The sequence below is a fragment of the Homalodisca vitripennis genome, chromosome 4 (genome assembly GCF_021130785.1).
Source record: "Homalodisca vitripennis isolate AUS2020 chromosome 4, UT_GWSS_2.1, whole genome shotgun sequence".
Classification (NCBI taxonomy): domain Eukaryota; kingdom Metazoa; phylum Arthropoda; class Insecta; order Hemiptera; family Cicadellidae; genus Homalodisca; species Homalodisca vitripennis.
Genome location: NC_060210.1, coordinates 34076112 through 34097536, shown reverse-complemented (window position 1 = coordinate 34097536; position 21425 = coordinate 34076112). Strand labels below are relative to the sequence as shown.

Here is a 21425-nt window from a genome sequence, read left to right as displayed (position 1 = left end):
TATTGGGTCCTTAGTTTGCTTAGTATATTTAACTTATTCCTATTAAACAAATCAATCATCTTTAAAAACAACTAATTATTCTATTCTTTGTTTTGAAGTTTGTTTTGACGATGGAAGGATTGTGAATGTAACAGGATTTTTCTGGACATTTGCCATTGTTCAGTGATACAAAAAAAATCATGTAATTATTCTAAGACTGATGCTTTATTTATTAACCAGACATGCAGTTTATTTAACCTGGGATCAGTTCCGCTGTTGGTTGTACATAACAATTTTAGGGGTAGGGTACGATAAGCGGACCCTGTTTTTTATATTGAAATTGGCAAACGATATTACTTTAATCATAACCAATACAATCAATCGAAACTGATTAATTATTTTGAACTATTAACTGAAATAATCTATATCAACAGCTGTAATCACTCTAAAATAATACACGTAGCCTAGGACAATATTTCAATTTTACATAAGTAATTCTGATGGCAGTCAATTTTTTAAAACTACACAACATTGCTTTTTCGTGGCTTCAACATGTTGGACTCGTACCGAAAAACTCATTATGTGAAATTTGTGGGAAAGAAACAACTGTAACTGTGAGAGGAGTAAATATGATCGTCTTCAGTTTTCCTAATTTTGGTTATAATAATTTGTATGGACTGTAAATATTAAATCCATATTTTAATTTAAAACATATGATTGTTATAGAGGACTATAGGTACTTTTATATCGATTGATAGTCTAGGATTTGAGATGCGAATATTAGGTATTGATGACTATATTCTTCAATATAAAAAACTGGGTCCGCCTATCGTACCCTACCCCGATTTTAGTATTGTTAAAATTGTTATGTTAACAGCTAGATTTATGGGGCACTAGCTTTCACCGAGTTCACTGGACTGAGTGTCAAGCAATGATTTACTTGGGATGAGGATCAGTGTGACCAGACATCCGGCTTTAGGAGGACATATCCTCCTTTTTAATGTTGTCCTCCTGTCCTTCCGGTTTTTGAATATTAAATAAAATGTCCGGCTTTTTGGTGAACTTTTACTGTTCAAATATAGTAGCATTACGTTAAAAAATCTTCTGAAGTTCCGAAGATAGGCGAAGAAAAATTATTGCAGTGGACACATAAAACTCCCATGGCATTAGATGTGCTATTAGATTCAGTTATATTTGTAATGTTATTTATGGTGTCACTGACTCACTGTTTTTTGTATCTTCTCAGCTGCACTGGAGCTTCTACCCCTTGATTTCCTATTTATTTATTATAAATAATAAGATTTTTGTTATAATACATTATATATTTTTCTGTTAAATGTAATGTTATAATATAATAATGAATTAACCCTTAGGCCACTGGGTGCTTACCGCGGCTGATTAGCATAAATTGCCACGGCCTAAATCACTGTTTTTGTAGTACTTTACATAAATCATTCTAAAAATGTTACTATTAAAGCTAGTACAATATTTTATTGTTTTATTTTTTCTCTTTAACTATACTATCTTAGATAAGCATATTCAACCTAAGCTTCATTTATTGTTTTACATTAAAAAAGTACTAAAACCTAAAATAAAAAAGTTTCATGATGAAATTTTTATTTTGAACTCTAAAATCAATATAAACAAAAATATTTTACACGTAAAATTTATTTTTGTATTCAAGTACATGAAATATATAAGACCTGTGACAATTTTTAAGAAAATTTAATGGTAAATAACACAGCAAGAAATTATTTTCTAAAAAATGAAAAACTGATCAATAACTGCTCTCGTTGGTTCCTTCACAAATTAGTTGATGAACCCGATTTTTTAAGGTATGTTCTCTTTACTGACGAAGCGTCATTTACTCGAGATGGCATATTTAATAGTCGAAACAGCCATTTATGGGCTGAAGAGAACCCTCATGAAACTGTGCAACGTAAGTTTCAGCACAAATTTTCTGTCAATATCTGGGCTGGAATAGTAGACGGATATTTGATTGGGCCACACATTATACTAAACAGACTGAACGGACCTACTTATGAAGTTTTTTTTGAGCTGTTGGAACATGTTCCTATTGAAACTAGACAAAGAATGTGGTTCCAACACGATGGAGCACCGGCCCACTTTTCCCTGATTGCTAGACAACATTTGAATGAAGTGTATGGAGATCGTTGGATTGGACGTGGAGGTCCCGTCCCTTGGCCTCCACGGTCACCTGACCTCACACCCATTGATTTTTACTTGTGGGGACACATGAAGCAATTAGTGTATACCTCTCCTATACAGAATGAAATGGATCTAGTAGCTAGAGTTGTTGAGGCTGCTGCAGTTATTCAAGACAGTAATCCTTTTGAAGGGGTGAGAGAATCGTGCTTACGACGCTTCAAAATCTGCAACGAGGTACAAGGACGCCACTTTGAGCAATGAGCAACGATTATGAAAGTTTTACAGTAATGTAATCATTGATTTCTTAATAAAAAATGTCATGTTCAATAAAATTTTTCAAACACATTGAATTAATTACGCTGTTTCACACAATTGCCATGTAAGAAAACCCTATACCCAACCATAACATAGCCCTATTAACATTTTTTTAGGATTTAAAAACCAGGATTCACAATTGGCTAAGAACTTTTTTTAAATTTACCTTAAAACAAATTTTAAAAATAAATATTAAATTTCAGGTTATAATATTGTTCACTATTTTAATAAAGAACCTTAAAAAGTTTATTCGTAAAAATCCACATTTTTGTACAATGTGGCAAAGTTTGTTCGAATGGTTGCTGGACACTCTGTATAAAGACCATGAAACTCTGTCTAAATATCCTACACCTTATGACAGCAAAGCGCTTAAATAGCTAATGTCTTACTGCAAAGTAAACCAATTAATTTATTTATTGTTGACAAAATTGTTTTTTTAATGCAGAATATTTTAAAATTGTAATTGAATGTGATTAAAAAGCTTTGGTCCTGAAAAGAATGGCTTAAAATTGATTGATTTGGGTAATCTAGAATTATTTCCATTTACATATCTATTACAATAATGTGCATTGGCATTGCTTGAATTTCCACTACTAATATAAAACAATCAAGGACTTTGTACACAGCAGATTCAAATGAATCAAGTTTACTTGTTTACAGTATAATAGCTAGTGATGTTTGCTATGGCAACAGATGTGAGATGGTTCATTTATTATCTGTACACATAAAACTGGCAACAGTGTTACCACACTGCAGGCTGCTCAAGGAGATATGTAAATCAAATCCCAGCCAATGCAAGATCACAAGTTTCATTTGTCAATTATCAGTACAATCAGATCAATACCTCAGTGGTTCGGATCTGACCATGTTAAATTGTAGGTACCTGAGTTTACTTGGTCACTGGCCAGTTCGTTAATGACCCTTTCTAAATATCCTTTATCTTAGATATAGATAGTAAAAAGACTTCACAGTGCGCTATCACTTTTTCTACAAATAGTTCATCTCCTGTTAATATCCAGTAACAACAAAATTTACATTTTCCATCAGTACTTTAAACAAAAATAGTTTTTACAATTATTGTTTACCTATAAAGTATTATTTTACAGCTTTTATAGCTAATAAAAATCAATGTAATTTTCTGTCTTAATTTTTCAGAAGATGAGTTCATCTGGCAAGATTATTTAGAAACCACAAAAACTACAGAAGTACCACATATTGTTTTTACACATGTAAGTATAATATATGTTGTTATCTCTTAACCCTTAGAATGCTAAATAATAATTTCTGTACTTCCCTCCTTTACAAATATTTAATATTCTTCAATTTCAAATTGATTTTAATTTGCTTTGTGGTAATAAGACATGAATTGATATTTATCTAATTTATTATTTCAATATTACTAGGACATAACATATGTTGGACTTGACGTAAATCTGTATTTGATATTGGCACATCATAAAACCATTTTATTATGGTCAGTTTGCTGTGTTTTTATAACATTGTTGGTATGATATGTACAATTTTTGTGTTAAAAATTTTGCGTCTTTCAGCTATTGATTTTTCCAAAAATATTTGGAAAATTAATCAGAGAACTCAATATTGGTACTTTTATGCAAATATCATTTAGTAACCACATATTACTGTGGCAAAAAATAAATGTATAAGCAATTTTTTTGTTTTCCATGCAAATCGGCAAGAATTTGCTTGTAAGTGTACATACAGAGTATCCAGCAGTTTAGAAATTATACTTAAATTTACTATGCACTGGAAAAAATGTGGGATGTGTACAGGAATTTTGAGAAAAATGCATAAAAAGTTAAAAATAAATTAAGCACATCTAATGTTGATTTTTTTATGATCAAGTTCAAGGATATTGAATAGTACCGTCTCCGTGAAAGAGAGGGTAGAGGGGTGTTAGTCCGTCTACGTAGCTATAAAAGTCTAGGTAATGGTAGTTTTATGGTAGTCAGTGGTTGCCTTAATTTTTTAAAAGAAATATACTCATGTGTTTCTTGTACTACTATAAATAGCTCTTCTATAGTAAGTAGAAAATATATACCTCATATTACATTATTATGTCTAAAGGGTTAAACATTTTAGTTTGTGTTAAAAGCAGTTTTTAATGCACTAATGGTTTTTAATAAATTTAATAGCTTAATAAATAGTCAAAAGTGGCTTTTATCACATTTGCATAGGCTTATATGAAAATACAATTGGAGAAATGAAATGTAATGAAAAATGTGTATTTTGAGGTAGAGTTGTGGCTGTTTGGAACCATGAAAACCAAATAATGTCTTAACATATATATTTAAGAATTCTATGGTAGTGTGCAAACATGTGTAATTTTAAAGAGAGGAATATATATATATATATATATATATATATATATTGGTATTTGTTCACACGTTCACCATAACAGCTTACAGTTGGTAGGCTATTTATCTCAGTCACTGTAAAACTTTAGTAAGTGCTGAAATAAAACATGAAGTTTTAACGTATTTAACATCAATAGTGTTCGTGTACAAGTATTTTGTGTAACACAGGTGGAGCAGAGTCTCCAGAATGGGTTCGAGGAAGGGATGAAACTGGAAGTGCCTCTTAAGGATAAGCCTGAGTGTCACTGGATAGCTACAGTTGTTATGGCCTGTGGACCTTTGCTCAGGTGAAATACTTTAGTCAATTACTTGTCACTTTTATTATGCTATGAATTATCTCACTGTAATAAATACAGTATTTTACTTTTATTTAACTCCCTCCTGTAGTAGGTCCTCTGGAAAAACATAAATATATTTTTGTTACAGACTGAGGTACGAAGGAGATACAGCCCGCAAGAATGAGTTTTGGTGTGACATGACAAAGGTCCAGGCTCACCCGCTGGGCTGGTGTGAGGCCAACAGACAGACGCTTGAGCCCCCTGACTATCTGGCTGCCAGTATCGATATACTAGAAGTGAAACAGAATCTCAAAGATTCTGTTAGCGTGCCATCTGAACTGCTCTGTGGGGTATGTATTTTATTTGATTATTTCTTAAATTAGCTAAATAATACTTATTAGAGAGATCTTAATCCTAAAGACCTTCAATTTTCACCATTTTTTATTTTTAATCCAGCCCTTTAAAATGAAATGGTACACAATGGGTTTCAACTGTTAATCAATGTTTACTCCTCACTATATAATGGGGATTTCAGCATATGTAAAAAATTTTTAATATAACTCCATTGTTTAGTTTTAAACATTTTGATAAAAGGACAATGGTAAAAGTGAAATGTCTCACCTGACTCCATATGACCAATTAGAGTTGTAAGTTAATTCTTGCAGTATCAATTATGGACACAAATATCAGAAATTAGATTTCTTAGTGTCACTGATTTGTCTCTTCATGACCTTCAATGTGAGATATAACTCAGTAGATAACTCCATATTAAAGTATTTGAGTTTCCTTAAAATCTTAAATAGTACTTCCGGCTCAATCAGAAGAAGTAGGTAGATTCAGGTGTAACAATTGAAATATTAATTTATAGTTTATTTTAGAAATACCGGATTCCGACTAAATTTGACCAAAATAAATTTGTCTCTAAACCAAAAACTAAGATAATTGTAATTTTTTAAATTTGAAAATCTCTATATTGGAACAAATGTTGAGGTACGATACAAAAAAAATTGTTTATAATAAAAGTTTAGGAAATGACATATGCATTCCAAACTACTTTTTCCCTAAATCCCAAATATCAAACTGTTGAGTCTTTTAATTTTTAAGTGGCTGCCACATCAGAACGAAATGGTATATCATGCTGGCCAACGAAATTAACCTATATATGTATGTGATACATTTTTATACAAAATTTGAACTTATTTAGGGTTACTGTAAAACAATTATTATTTCCACATGCTGTATTATATAGCCTGTATACGTATAGTGCTCAAATATATTTTAAAGTGAAGTAAAATAAAATATTTAATAGTACTTCTATATTTTTAAATGGAATAAATTTATTATTACTAAACATTATAGGAATATGAGTAGTAGTAATGTGGTTGTAAAATTGTAAATAGAGAGGTTGTAAACCTGAAATAATTTTCTGGTGTACTAATAATAGCATGAGTGTGAATGTTTTACAGGAAGGTTGTACTCCAGTAGACCGTATTAAACCCTTGATGAAAGTGGAGGTGCAAGATCAAGCAGATCCTTATCGCATGTGGATTGCAACGGTGAGTTTATTTAATCTTTATTGTTTCTCATATAATACGCGTCCTACAGTTGACATTACCTCACGTTAGTGAAACGTAAGTGCTGAAATGACTTCTTTGTTGTGTGAGCATTATCATTGATTTTTTTGCTTACAGCTTGTATTTTCTATATTTATGTATGTGCATTGCCATGAGTCAGCTGTATCTATGCAATGACAACAGTTGATTAGCATTACACAAATTACCAACTGCTGAAACATGTTTTGTCATACTTTGTGTATGAAAAGGCGTAGATAGATCTTCTTTGCTTTGTGTCATAGATAATATAAACAAATTACTACTGTTTCATAAATTATATTTTTACTGTATTCCTTATTTACTATATTTATTTTTCTTCAAAATTTGTAAATTGTAAACTTTTAAGCATTTATTGAAAATGTTTAGTAAGAAAGTAGAAATGAACGAATTGAAAGTGAATTAGAAGACACAATAAAATTGATAATCATGAAATGTGTTAAAGTATAAAAAACAATACCAGTGATAGCAAAATTGGCCATAACCTAAACATATTAGTAAATAAAAATACCTTTTTTCAGCTAGCGTATTTCAACAATACATCATTGCGTTGCACATCTAGCTCTAAAATAACAATGAAGACACACACAATTATATACACATTACAAAAATTAATATACAATAGTTTAATAAATTGTGTACATCTTTTTTGAAAATAACACTTTGTCTTTATTTAACAAGTATTAATAGTAGTAATTTCAAATCATTTATACACTCTTTTGTGCAATGTGCAACAGTTTTTTTTTATTTTAAACAATTACAATATTCAGTTCTAGAATCCAATTATCAGGATAATTTGTTCAGTCCTGAATGAGTTAAAGATGATGAAATGTTATGAATTTAATTTTACTACATGATGTCACTACTTTTGTTGGGATTATGATATTCTAGAACTTTTGATGTATTTTCCTGTTGATAATTTAGTAAACTTTGAAATTTTTTATGTAAATGTGTTTGCTCTGTTTCAATTATCAATTAGTTTGCTTTAAGTAAAATTAATATTGACAGCAATATTTTAAATAAAATTTCAATTTTTTCTTTTGTAAGTGAAACTAGGAATGTGTTGATACCAACAAAAAATTGATTCTGATACCAATATCCAAATTTTTTTGTCTCGGTTCTAAATTCGATACAGATTTCTGTGTTATTTATTACTAGTTAATAACACAGGCAGAATGTTAAATAATTGTATCACCATTTAAAACATCTTTGGTTTCTATAAAGTATAATATCATTATTGGACCATACAACTCACAGTAAATACAGTAATAGAACACTTGTTTGAATTTAACAATAGATGTAGCATCTGCCATTTTCAACTCCCGTTAACCGGTAAAATATATTTGTTAGTAAATCTAATTTTTATTAGTTTTATTGTGTTATAATTAAATATCAATATTATAATGAATTATTTTAAGTATTTTTGTTGTAATTATTTTTTGTGATTAGTGATGGTTAAGTATATAATTTTTTATTACAAATTCTGAATTTAAAATTTATTCCTGATTTTAAAATTTCATATTTCGAACTAATGTGTTAAGCCTAGGTTTGATTTAAATAAAATCATCACCAAACAAATTTCTGCCATTTTCAACTCTCTAGAGAACAGTCCAATAAAACATAAAATAATTCAAGAATACTACTCTTTTAAAATATCTGTAACTCTATTTTTGAGAGTTTCAGGTAAATAGCAATAAGTCACATCCTCAGCCTTCCATTTTAATTTTATGGATTATAAAATGAGCTTCTAGAATATATGTATTTTCACCTGAAAAAAAATATGCAAAGATGCTTACTATATGTATTTTAAACTAAAAGAAGATTAATATTAATAATTAAACTTACAAATATTCTTATAGATGAATTATTTACACATTTACACAAATAAGAGGTAAACAAAACTTAGTGATCGTCTTGTTTGTTTACCGCTTAAGAGCTGATATCCACACAAATGCAACATCCGCTTGGGAACATGCAATAGAGAATGAAAGTATGTTTGGTCATGCAACAACGTAGACAGTATAAAAACAAATTACAAGTAATTTAGTTTTCAAAACAACAAGACTTTGGGTTATATGTCTTAAGTTTTCATAAATAAAGTATGACTAAAACATGTTGAGCGATTGATTGGCAATTTGCATACTACTAATAGGCTGTCATCTGTGAATAAACTTACTGATGGATAAACATCTATTTTGAATATAAAAATTTCAAATTAAATATTTTTTATAAGATCACATCTTTTTTTACTATTGTATTGCTTAATATTGCCAATGGTCTTTAATACAACATATTAAATTAATATAAGTATAGCGCTAGTACTGCATTGAAGAGACAATAAAATGGTTTTATCTGGTTTATCTAAGCATAGTTTTGGGTTATATAATGTTACAAAGTTGAGATTATTAGATTGATTAATTTGTATTCATATTTATAGATTAGTTCATCAGTTTGTATCTTTACAGAGAAACTCATGAAATAATGATTTTTCTCTAAAGTTATTGGACTTCAGACTGTGGTACCTCAGTGATAGATGATCTTTGTGTGTGATACATTCATTTGTGTGCAGATTGTGGAGAATGTAGGAGGGCGGCTATTGCTTCGCTACGATGTCCCGGAAGGTGTCAGTGCAAAAGATTTCTGGTTGTTTTATTCTTCTTCCCGCATTTACCCTGTGGGTTGGGCTAACGAAAGAGGTTGGTTGTAGAGTGTCATTTTACTAATTAGGTTGAGCCTTCTGTAGTTCTGCTCCTTTAATTTTAAATGAAATCTTGCATGGGGATTGTAGAAGTATGTCAAGCAATTCTGTAAATCCTATCTTTTTCACTTAACATTAATCAAGTTTTGACGGTTTAATAAATTTCAAATTTTAAAAATTACTACTTATTTATTTTTAATTGTTATACTTTTAATTTATAACCAGTTCTCAACATAGAATTCATAACGTAAAATTGAATGTTTAAAATATAATACGTTGTTTTTGACATCATTTTTGTATTAAAAACTGGTAATATTTGTTGATAATTAAAAATTTTTGGTTGCTTTGAATTCATATATGTGTTGTGATTAACATTTTCATTTTACACATAACGTAGCTATGGTAGGAAGAGTTGAATTTAGCTCCAGTTCATCTTCCTTTTATTGCAGCGTCTGGTATCAGATTTTACTCCAGTCTCATTGTTTAATCAGGTGCACAATTCTCGTTTTGAGCTTGTCCGTCACCGACTTTGGATCTCTTCAGATGAACATGACTCCAGATTCCAAGAGTCAAGTCTGAGACATTGTCAGATACCAGGCATTTCAATAAGAGAAAGTGGAGCTAAATTCAACATTCAAGTTTAATTTTAACTGAACATGATTGTAACAGAAATCTTCTTGACCTTTCAGTATTTTTGAAATCTGCATAGTTACTGTAATGCTCATGACATTTTCTTAGGTTTTGATTAGAGAATTTTAACATTAGTTACCAAATTTAAAAAAAATAAGAGGAGGAATATGATTGTCTTTATTATTTTAATAATAACTTCACTTATAGTCATGTTTTAATATGATAAAACAAGCCTAAACAGGTGTAGACTTGTACCATGAGTTAAGAACCTATTCCTCAACAAGTTCAAGTTCATTGTTATGTTTTGGTGTATCTGAACCCAAATAAAAAAAAAACTTGTAGGTTATATTCTAGAGGTTGAAGTAGTACTTGTGTTCTCCAGAATTTTTTCAAAAAGGGGGTTTCTAAGTTAGAAAAATGTCTTTTAACCCTTTTAACCCCGACGTCCGTACTATACGGACGTCGTAAAAATGGCGTCAACTCCCGACGTCCGTATAGTGCGGACGTGTACTTTTTATTACTTTACTGGCCACCTATTTCACCAAATGCTTTGAAATTTCACAGACTTGTGCACAAAGATATTTTGCATCGAAATATATTAGTTTGTAATGGTTTGACTTCGTATTTTGTCAGTCTGTGATTGTGCACAGTTCGTCTCGACTGACTGCTCACGCTTGTTGCAGACAGCTGTATATCACGTATATCAGCTGTTCTTCACAGTTTTAGGTTAAAGCAGTGTAAAGTACGGCAGTTAAAGTTTAGTTTATTATTTGTTTGATTTCAAAATGAGTAAAAGACATCGTTCAAAGTCTCCCGTAAGTGAAAATACACTAATTAGTAACCTAGTTGCAAATGGTGTGGATGTGATTAGTGATGACGATTTTAGTGATGGATATCTTGAAAATTTACATTTTGTAGTGATGTAAATATTGTTTTAAAACTTTTTTTAAATTTATATTATGAACAGTTTTAGTTATTTTGTCAGAAATAACTTTGGTTTTATGTTTATTTTAAGTACAGTGAATTTTAGAGGTCTTGTTACGTTGCCTTGCCCAAAAATAGCAAAAAGAAAAATTTACACGGCTTTACAAAAATTGATGTTACTCCACTTGTAAATCAGGTAGGCCTATAATTTTTGTTTCCTTTTATTAAGGATTAAATATATCATAAAGTAAATGGGTATTTTTGTGTCAAATATTTTTTATCTATATGGTTTCCATGATCAAACTTGAAATTTTTTCATTTTTATTTATTTTTTTATATATTCATATGTATGTAAAAAAAATTACTTTAAAAATAATAATTTTATTTGTATATTTCTGTAAGCTAAATGTATAAAGAAGTAAAACAAAAAAATAATTACCTAAATATCTTAAAAAATAACTGAGTTATGAATTTTTTACAAAATCCTTACATTTTGTCTGAAAATGGCTTGGGATTTCTGGCACATCACTTGATTTAATGGCCGGGGTTAAAAGGGTTAATAGTAGTTATACTATTCTGTTAAATGATACCGTTGTGCTAAGTCCTAGTACTCATAGATTTATTACATTTGTTTGTTTCAAATTTGTACAGTTAATTGGTCATAAAATAATCATGAGAGAAATTAAAATTTCATGAAATATCCCTTTTTGAAAAGTCAGTATTTTTTAACTGACATAAAAAGGAATTGTGTCATGATATTTGATTACTTTACTGGATTTGAAATAGAGATCGGCAAATTTAGATTTGTGCATTTTTAACCATTGTGAGCTAGCTAGGCCATGTTTCATAGTAGAATGCATTTTTCAAATTTTGAATGTATCTCTATAGAAAAAATAGCCCTTTTTCTTTTTTTTTGGGTAGTCTGTGAAAAACTTGTTAGAAAAAATCCCTTATTATGTTTCTTAAAGAAGCCTATAAATTTATCACATGGTTTCAGATAAATGCTTAATATTTGTAATAATTACCAATTATCTGAGAAATCATATTTCTCAACCATTTTTTTACTTTAAATTGATCTCATAACTCTTCTAAAGATCATGTAAGAATATTATATTAGAACATGATGAAAACTATCTACGCTACTTGGTTAACAAAACATTCCTCATAAACCCCACTTGAATTTGATTTGTCTTTAAAAGATTAATTCTGTAATTCTTTTGAATTTACAGTAAAAATTACGCTGAATTTTATATTTTATTGTTGTGGTAATGTAAGGTCTTGAAATGAACTATTTCAGGTCCTCCTTGGGTTCTTCGCAAGCCAAGTAATGTCATGTCCACTCACAAGACTGAGGAGTGGCAAGCAGTTTTGGAAAACAGTAAAACCGAAGCTTCCAAGTTGCCGTTTCCTAGAGATATACTAAACAAGGTAAGTTGGTTAATTAGTGTAAACTAAACAACAACACAATATTAGTTTGAAAATTGATTTCAACTTCTAAAGGACTCTTATCTACTGTTTTCATTTTGAAAATTCCTATATTCAGTTCACTAATCAATATTTTTCAGAAATCAATATGTTAACATTATAGTGTGATTTGTTACAGTCTCGCAAGTCTTTATGTCCTCATGATGTGGCAATTGGGAACAAGCTGGAAGCAATTCATCCAGGCAACATGGCCGACATCTGTCCTGCCACAGTTGTTAAGATCTTTGACAGCTATTACTTCCTTGTAGCAATAGATGTGGTGAGAGTGACTGACAACCATCAGCACACGTGGCTGGCTACTTCCACACACCCATACATATTCCCTGTAGGTTAGTACTACATTTACTACTTCTTCGTAGCAATAGATGTGGTGAGAGTGACCGACAATCATCAGCACATGTGGCTGACTACTTCCACACACCCATACATATTCCCTGTAGGTTAGTACTACTTTTACATGTGGTGAGAGTGACCGACAATCATCAGCACATGTGGCTGGCTACTTCCACACACCCATACATATTCCCTGTAGGTTAGTACTACATTTACTACTTCCTCGTAGCAATAGATGTGGTGAGAGTGACCGATAATCATCAGCACATGTGGCTGGCTACTTCCACACACCCATACATATTCCCTGTAGGTTAGTACTACATTTACTACTTCCTCGTAGCAATAGATGTGGTGAGAGTGACCGACAATCATCAGCACATGTGGCTGACTACTTCCACACACCCATACATATTCCCTGCAGGTTAGTACTACTTTTACATGTGGTGAGAGTGACCGACAATCATCAGCACATGTGGCTGGCTACTTCCACACACCCATACATATTCCCTGTAGGTTAGTACTACATTTACTACTTCCTCGTAGCAATAGATGTGGTGAGAGTGACCGACAATCATCAGCACATGTGGCTGACTACTTCCACACACCCATACATATTCTCTGTAGGTTAGTACTACTTTTACATGTGGTGAGAGTGACCGACAATCATCAGCACATGTGGCTGGCTACTTCCACACACCCATACATATTCCCTGTAGGTTAGTACTACATTTACTACTTCCTCGTAGCAATAGATGTGGTGAGAGTGACCGACAATCATCAGCACATGTGGCTGGCTACTTCCACACACCCATACATACTCCCTGTAGGTTAGTACTACATTTACTACTTCCTCGTAGCAATAGATGTGGTGAGAGTGACCGACAATCATCAGCACATGTGGCTGGCTACTTCCACACACCCATACATATTCCCTGTAGGTTAGTACTATATTTACTACTTCTTCGTAGCAATAGATGTGGTGAGAGTGACCGACAATCATCAGCACATGTGGCTGGCTACTTCCACACACCCATACATATTCCCTGTAGGTTAGTACTACATTTACTACTTCTTCGTAGCAATAGATGTGGTGAGAGTGACCGACAATCATCAGCACACGTGGCTGGCTACTTCCACACACCCATACATACTCCCTGTAGGTTAGTACTACATTTACTACTTCCTCGTAGCAATAGATGTGGTGAGAGTGACCGACAATCATCAGCACATGTGGCTGGCTACTTCCACACACCCATACATACTCCCTGTAGGTTAGTACTACATTTACTACTTCTTCGTAGCAATAGATGTGGTGAGAGTGACCGACAATCATCAGCACATGTGGCTGGCTACTTCCACACACCCATACATACTCCCTGTAGGTTAGTACTACATTTACTACTTCTTCGTAGCAATAGATGTGGTGAGAGTGACCGACAATCATCAGCACATGTGGCTGGCTACTTCCACACACCCATACATACTCCCTGTAGGTTAGTACTACATTTACTACTTCTTCGTAGCAATAGATGTGGTGAGAGTGACCGACAATCATCAGCACATGTGGCTGGCTACTTCCACACACCCATACATACTCCCTGTAGGTTAGTACTACATTTACTACTTCTTTGTAGCAATAGATGTGGTGAGAGTGACCGACAATCATCAGCACATGTGGCTGGCTACTTCCACACACCCATACATACTCCCTGTAGGTTAGTACTACATTTACTACTTCCTCGTAGCAATAGATGTGGTGAGAGTGACCGACAATCATCAGCACATGTGGCTGGCTACTTCCACACACCCATACATACTCCCTGTAGGTTAGTACTACATTTACTACTTCCTCGTAGCAATAGATGTGGTGAGAATGACGGACAACTATCAGCACATGTTGCTGACTACTTCCACATACCCCTACATACTCCCTGTAGGTTAGTACTACAGCTACTAATTCGTTGTAACAATAGACGTTGTATGAGTGACCGACAACTATTGGCACATGTGGCTGACTACTTCCACACATACATAAATATTTCCTGTAGGTTAGTACTACATTTACTACTTCCTTGTAGCAGTAGTTGTGGAGAGAGTGAAAGACAACCATCAGCATATGTAGTACTACAGCTACTAATTCGTTGTAACAATAGACGTTGTATGAGTGACCGACCACTATTGGCACATGTGGCTGATTACTTCCACACATACATAAATATTTCCTGTAGGTTAGTACTACATTTACTACTTCTTTGTAGCAGTAGTTGTGGAGAGAGTGAAAGACAACCATCAGCACATGTGTCGTAAACTAATTCAATTAATGCAGTTTGATTTTGCAAAAATTAATCCACACAATTAAACAGAAACAAATGTTATGGGATAGTGGTGGTCAACAATTACTCAATAGAGCTGAAGAACATGTCTATACTCAAGCAAAGCTAACTCATAGAACAGTAACATGAATTAATTGTATTTGACACATTGCTAGTACTAATAATGCCATAATGGTACATAAAATGTATTTATCTATAAAATACAATTGTATTTAGCAGGCCATAATTATATACTTACTTATAACATGGCATTTAGAACATTACTACTAGAATAGAATAATGTTTATGTTTATTGTCATTTTACAAAATGCATTGACAAAGTCATAAATACACCTAAGTGGCATAGTCAAAAGAAATATTACTCTAATACATAAAAATACTGTACATATACTTTAGATTTGATGTTAAATAAAACATAATTCCAGTATACAGATGAAAGTTTTAAACCACTTGATTAACAAATTGGAATATGCAATTGGACAATCTAGAAATATATATCATTAATACTAAAAAACACTGAAAGTTCATAAAATGGGTTCTGTATTAACCAGTTATATAGCTTAGTTTTAAAAATATTTACAGAATACTTATTAACTAGGCCTATTAATTTGTTGTAAATCTTTTGGGAAATTAAAATATGACTGTTGGGTTTTGTTTAGCCTTCAACGTTGCATTACAATATTATTTTTATTTCTGGTATTATGGCTATGTAGATTTCTGCTAAAAATTTGAGATTGAATATATTTCATAATGTATAACACTGAGTCAAATATATATAGGTTAATAACAGTTTGCAATTCTAGTTTTATGTGGTTTAAAAGTGGTTTGCAATGGTCCAGTGGTTGTGCTTGTGCTATTACCCTAATTGCCTTTTTTTGTAAGAAAAGAATTTCATTGATTTTAGTGCTATTACCCCATATTACTAAACCGTACCTTATTATAGATTGAAAAAATGCATAGTAAGCACATTTTACATAGCTTTCAGGCACATATTTCATTATTTGTCTTAGTAAAAAAATTACACGAGATAATCTCTTGGAAATATATTCAATATGAGGATTCCATGTTAAATTTTTATCAATAAAAATACCTAGAAATTTTACACACTGGTTAGTACAGTGGTGCCATAAAACATTTTTTGTAAATAAATAAATTTATTAATTTATAGGAGTGGCAAGAAGGTGACACTTAAGTATTACACTAACACGTTAACTGTCATTACAATAATTAAACATTATTTACTCAGATAACTCTATGAAGTTATTGAAATAAAGTGGCACACAACTGAATATAGATAAAATTTAAGTTATGATAGAATGCCTATAGTTAGTTAAATTTATCATACATGGAAAATAAATGCTTTGTCAGATAATTAGGGTTCCAGTAGTAATATTGTTGCTGCAGGTTGGGCAGCACAACATGACCTGAAAGTGACACACCCACGTGGATGGACATGTGCACAAGATGAGTTTGAGTGGGAGGACTATCTGGCTGCCACCAACAGCACTGCGGCAGTGCTGCCACCACACCCACCTGTCCTCCATGGTGCTGAACCCACCATGCGACTGGAGGCAGTTGACATTGACAATCCCAGCCATATCTGTGTGGCGACCGTGCAGCAGATCACCAACCATCTACTCTGGATACACCTCGAGACTGTCGACAGGTTGATCCAGCTCAATATAAAGGAGCGTTTTTGGCCTTGGTGATTGATTTCACTTTTTGTTCTCTGTTAGTTTTATGTTTGCGAAATGCATGAATCGGGTTCTATTCCTGAGTTGTTTATTTTTATGTGTAAAATATCTATTAATTTAAAAGTTTTCTTAGACTTGTGTATTATTTTTAAATTTTGTTACAATAGTTAACTTTATCTGCTGTTTTAAAAGCATGATACTGAAGACCAGCCTGTCTGTCTCTGGTAAAACCTCTGAGGTAATTTTCAATTAATTTAAAAATCAATTAAATAGAGAAATCTTTTTACAATGATCCTTTATAAATAAAAATTTAAATTATAATTCATAATACAGCATAATAGTGGGTAGAACTATGACTAGACAGTAAATATATCAAACTAAAATATGCATCAATGCCCCAGTTTAAATAAAACACTTCTCTATTGTATGAAATTTAGCTGTGAGGTAAGACATGTAACCATGTCCTATGTGTACATTATTTAAAATCGATTAAGTGAAGATTATATTAAAATATAGCATGCAATGTTTTCTTCATTTAGAAAAACTTCTCTCTAATAAGTTTTATGATCTAAATTTCTACTTCTTTGCATCGGGACAAAGCATGTAAAAGTTTCTTCTGTGTTGTTTTTATGATAGTAAAAGTACTAAAGCTGCAAATATATAAAAATACAAAAGCACATTTTTTTATTATGAGATGAGTTTGCTGTTTTAAGTAAAATGCTTGAAATGCAATGTACAGTATGGTATGACAAGCATGAAAACATTGCCCATATCTATTTTCCTTAAAAATTTTTCTACTTGTTGCATTTCTTTAATAGAAATTGGTTTTAAATGTCTAGTGATGTGCGAGCATGTTTCTTTTTGTTAGTTAGTGCTAGTGAACAGTTTGGAATTTTTGTCATCTTGACTCTTAGGTTGAGTAACAGATCATTGCTTTCAAAGATGTTTTTCCTAGTGTTCTGTAGATGTTTTTGCTCATCTCATGTTGGAATAATTGGTTAATATTATTATTAGTTGTACATTAGAAATATCTGGGTACAAAATAAAAAAGAAATAGTGGGAAATATCTTTAAATACATGTTTTATCTTGAATTATTATTAAAATTTATATTGATAGAAATACATAGATTCACAATACCAGTTCTTTATTTCATGAAAAGTTATAAGGAAAATAAATTATTACTATAAAGTATTTGTTGATTATCGGCATGATACTATAAGAACACGTGCAGCAATACTATATTAAGAATGAAAAATTGCAGCTCAAGTTCTAGAATCCTGTACAAACAAAAATTTAAACTAACGTCAACATCAGATGTCATTGGAACAAGCAAATATCTGTGTATAGTATGTATAATAATAAAGACTCAACTTGACGAAATATGATTGTTTGTAACATAAATTATCATAACATCTCTTTCCAATTATTATTACTTTTATAAAAACTGTAAACTATTTTTAAAAACATTCCATTTATTAATAATTTTAAAATTTCTGATAACTACATTTAAAATCAAAACAATTATTATTAAATTTAAATAATTATTATCTATTAAACCTTAATTCTAAGCTTCAAAGTCATATGCCTTCAAAGGGCAGTGTATTATTTCTAAATATTTTTTACCTCCCGGGAACCCTTGTCTCTCAGTTAGAGAGCCACCACCTTATCCATTATATCATGGAGGAAGACTACTAAATGCTATTTATAAGCATAAAAAAAGAAAAAGAAAGGAAGAAGGAAAGCACTTCTCTTGCAATAAAACATTGAATAAACCAATAGTATGACGAAACTTTTTAATACCAGTACTATACACTTACTTCTACTATTCTAGAATTCCATTACTTCTCCTCCTCTATGTTCAAGTAAAAGTTATTGGTTACTATAAAATCTTGTAAATAAAAAGTTTATTTATTTAAAGGAAAAAGGACACGTTTTACGAATTTGCAATTTAAATTTTTACTAACAAAGGAAATGAGTTTTATAACATTAAAAGGTGGAAGAAAATTTCACTACAATTTTTACAATTTACAATTAATGATGAGTTGAAACTGAGTCCACCAAATCTTCAAATAAGTGCAGGAAAACATGGTTATTCGTAAAAGCTGATTGGTAATACGCAAATTACCAATTTCTAAAACGTGTTAATGCCGTAAAAGTATCAAACTTTGTGTATGGAAAACTGTAGGTGATATTTGTTGTAGTTTTGTAAAAAGTATTCAACTTGAAGTTACTATTCCGTATGTCTTATTTTTTTGCATTGCTGTGCATCTATACATGAATATTTACTGGTCTGTCTAAAGAAGCAAACAGTCGCTAATATTTGTTTACCTTGTAATTTGTGTAATATTATACATGTATCATATATAAGTTTAATCTACAACTACATTCTATTCTATTTTTTATTTTGGCTTTAAATATTTTTTAATCATAGTTTGAAATTGTTTAGCTGGCCACTCCTACTGGCCAGATTTGCTTTAGCAATAACAGAACGAAATCATTTAGTATTTTATATCTCTAGTTCGAAATAACAAGAGGAATCAGTATCAAATTAGAAATTGAGAATACAATTTTTGTATTGGTATCAGAATCGAGGTCTAATCCTTTTTGTTATTGGCCCACCTCTACTTTTTTATCGTATTCAAAAGGAATTGTTATGAATACAATTTTCAAAACACTGCAAATTACGTGTTTCTAGACATATTTATACATTGGTACTCTTAACATTAGCAAAAAGAGAAGCAGGAAGAGAATTGAAATCCGTGGTAAATATAAAAATTATTTGAAAATATTTTCATACTTAGCAATACCATTTTAGTATTAAATTTTGTGACATTTAAAAGAATCTAACACACTCTGGAAGTTTACAGTATAAAAAGATTAAGCAATAACACAATTTATACTAGTTAATTAACTACTAGTGGCTTAAAAATTCACTTAAATCATTAATACTGAACAAATTCTAACTATGATTATGGGATGAGAAGGGGGGTTTGTGGCGAATATAGTATAATTGAGAGTGAGATCAGTTCTAGTCATGTTGAACATCATCCAAGAAAGAGCCAGCTTAAATAAAAACTTGTTACCAATAAAACGTATATGTTTCAGTTTCAAACCAAAACGGGCAGTCAGTTTGGACTCATTGGAGATATTTCCGGTTGGCTGGTGTGACAGCAACTCCTACCCTCTCAAAGCTCCCAAAGTAATACGCCGCACTCCTCAACCCTCGGACATTAAGCCACCAACAAAGTAAGCTTTGGTTGTCAGATTTAAAAAAATGTAATGTATATTTAATGTTTCTCAGAAACAACATATTTACAGTGTTTGTGATGAAGACTCTTGTTTTTATCAAACAATGTTTGTGTATTAATTCTAATTTATTACAAAAGTTATGTAATTACTTCACGATTCTATCCAGAGAAGACGCACCAAAAGAAACTACAACAGAGAGGTCAAGCTCATGGTGTCCAATGATTTACTTCAACCACAAGTGTTTCTCGGGGCCATTTCTGTCGAAAGGGCGGCTGGCAGGGTTACCCCGCCACGTTGGTCCGGGTCCAGTCGTTCTCGTCATGAAGGAAGTTTTGTCCATGCTTATCTCTGTGGCCTACATCTCCTCTAGAGTGCTCAAGGAGCTGCAGTGTACTGGTCCTCCCAGGCCTGGCATGCACCTCGAACTACTCAAGGCAAAGTGAGTCAACTTTTTACTTGGCTTAGAGAACTTTACCAATACTGTGTTCATATATATATATATATATAAAATGTTCACATCTTTTTTAAAAGTCCATGTTAAAATAAAATACAAACCTAATGCATATGCATGTATAGATTTTATAAAGAAATATAGATAATTTTACTATCGTATACAGGGTGTAAATTAAGTCCTGATACGCCTGAATGTATTTGTTCATATTATCGTGTATTGAATGCCAGTATAGTCCAGCACAACAGCTCTCATCTTTTCTAAAAGTCCGCCTTAAAATAAAATACAAACCTCATACATGTATAGATCATTTTACTTCTCATGCTATAACACTTAATAAAAAATCTGGTAGCTTCTAATATTAGAATAACTAAGTTTCTCAAAAGCCATGTTTAACAGAAATATGTATTATGCAATAAGATATCTCTATCTATAAGAATTTTGCCCACTAAGAAATTTGAATTGGTCGTTGTTCGAATGGCTTAATAATGAAACTATTAACTCAGTAGATGAATGTTTTTGTTGTAACCTGGTAGACTTTACGAAATTGGTGTTTCAAGTAATTTTAAGTATATTATTATTTGACAACCTATTAATGTATTGTTAAGTATGTAATGGCTAATAAAGATCTTGTGTCTGAGGAAGTATGTATAGATGATGTTTGATTGGTCTTCTCGTTCTGTGTGAGATATACTGATTTGACCTGAGTGACAGATATAAGAGCAACGTGTACCGAGCCATGGTGGAGATAGTGACATCGTCCGACAAAGTGGCAGAGTTCTGCAAGGAGGTGTGCCGCAAGCTGCAGGTCTGTCCACATCTCTTTAGCCCTGTACCGGTCGGGCAAAAGACTTGCCCGGAGAACTGCCACACGCTCTCGAAAACCAGGTTCTGTAAGTGT

The 21425-nt window shown here is 31.9% G+C and overlaps 1 protein-coding gene across 4 annotated transcripts in view; it reads left to right on the top strand.

The window, feature by feature from the left end:
- LOC124359150 (scm-like with four MBT domains protein 2) overlaps positions 1–21425 on the top strand; it is a 39938-nt gene that overhangs the window by 699 nt on the left and 17814 nt on the right. For 3 of the 4 annotated variants that reach the window (XM_046811642.1, XM_046811643.1, XM_046811645.1), the window contains exons 2-12: positions 3619–3692; positions 5007–5125; positions 5265–5466; positions 6583–6672; positions 9296–9422; positions 12276–12406; positions 12582–12792; positions 16534–16834; positions 19930–20070; positions 20240–20512; positions 21239–21417. In XM_046811642.1, coding sequence (XP_046667598.1) covers positions 3619–3692; positions 5007–5125; positions 5265–5466; positions 6583–6672; positions 9296–9422; positions 12276–12406; positions 12582–12792; positions 16534–16834; positions 19930–20070; positions 20240–20512; positions 21239–21417 — 1848 coding nt within the window. The remainder of the gene's footprint in view (positions 1–3618; positions 3693–5006; positions 5126–5264; positions 5467–6582; positions 6673–9295; positions 9423–12275; positions 12407–12581; positions 12793–16533; positions 16835–19929; positions 20071–20239; positions 20513–21238; positions 21418–21425) is intronic. The other variant, XM_046811644.1, reaches the window with a different exon arrangement.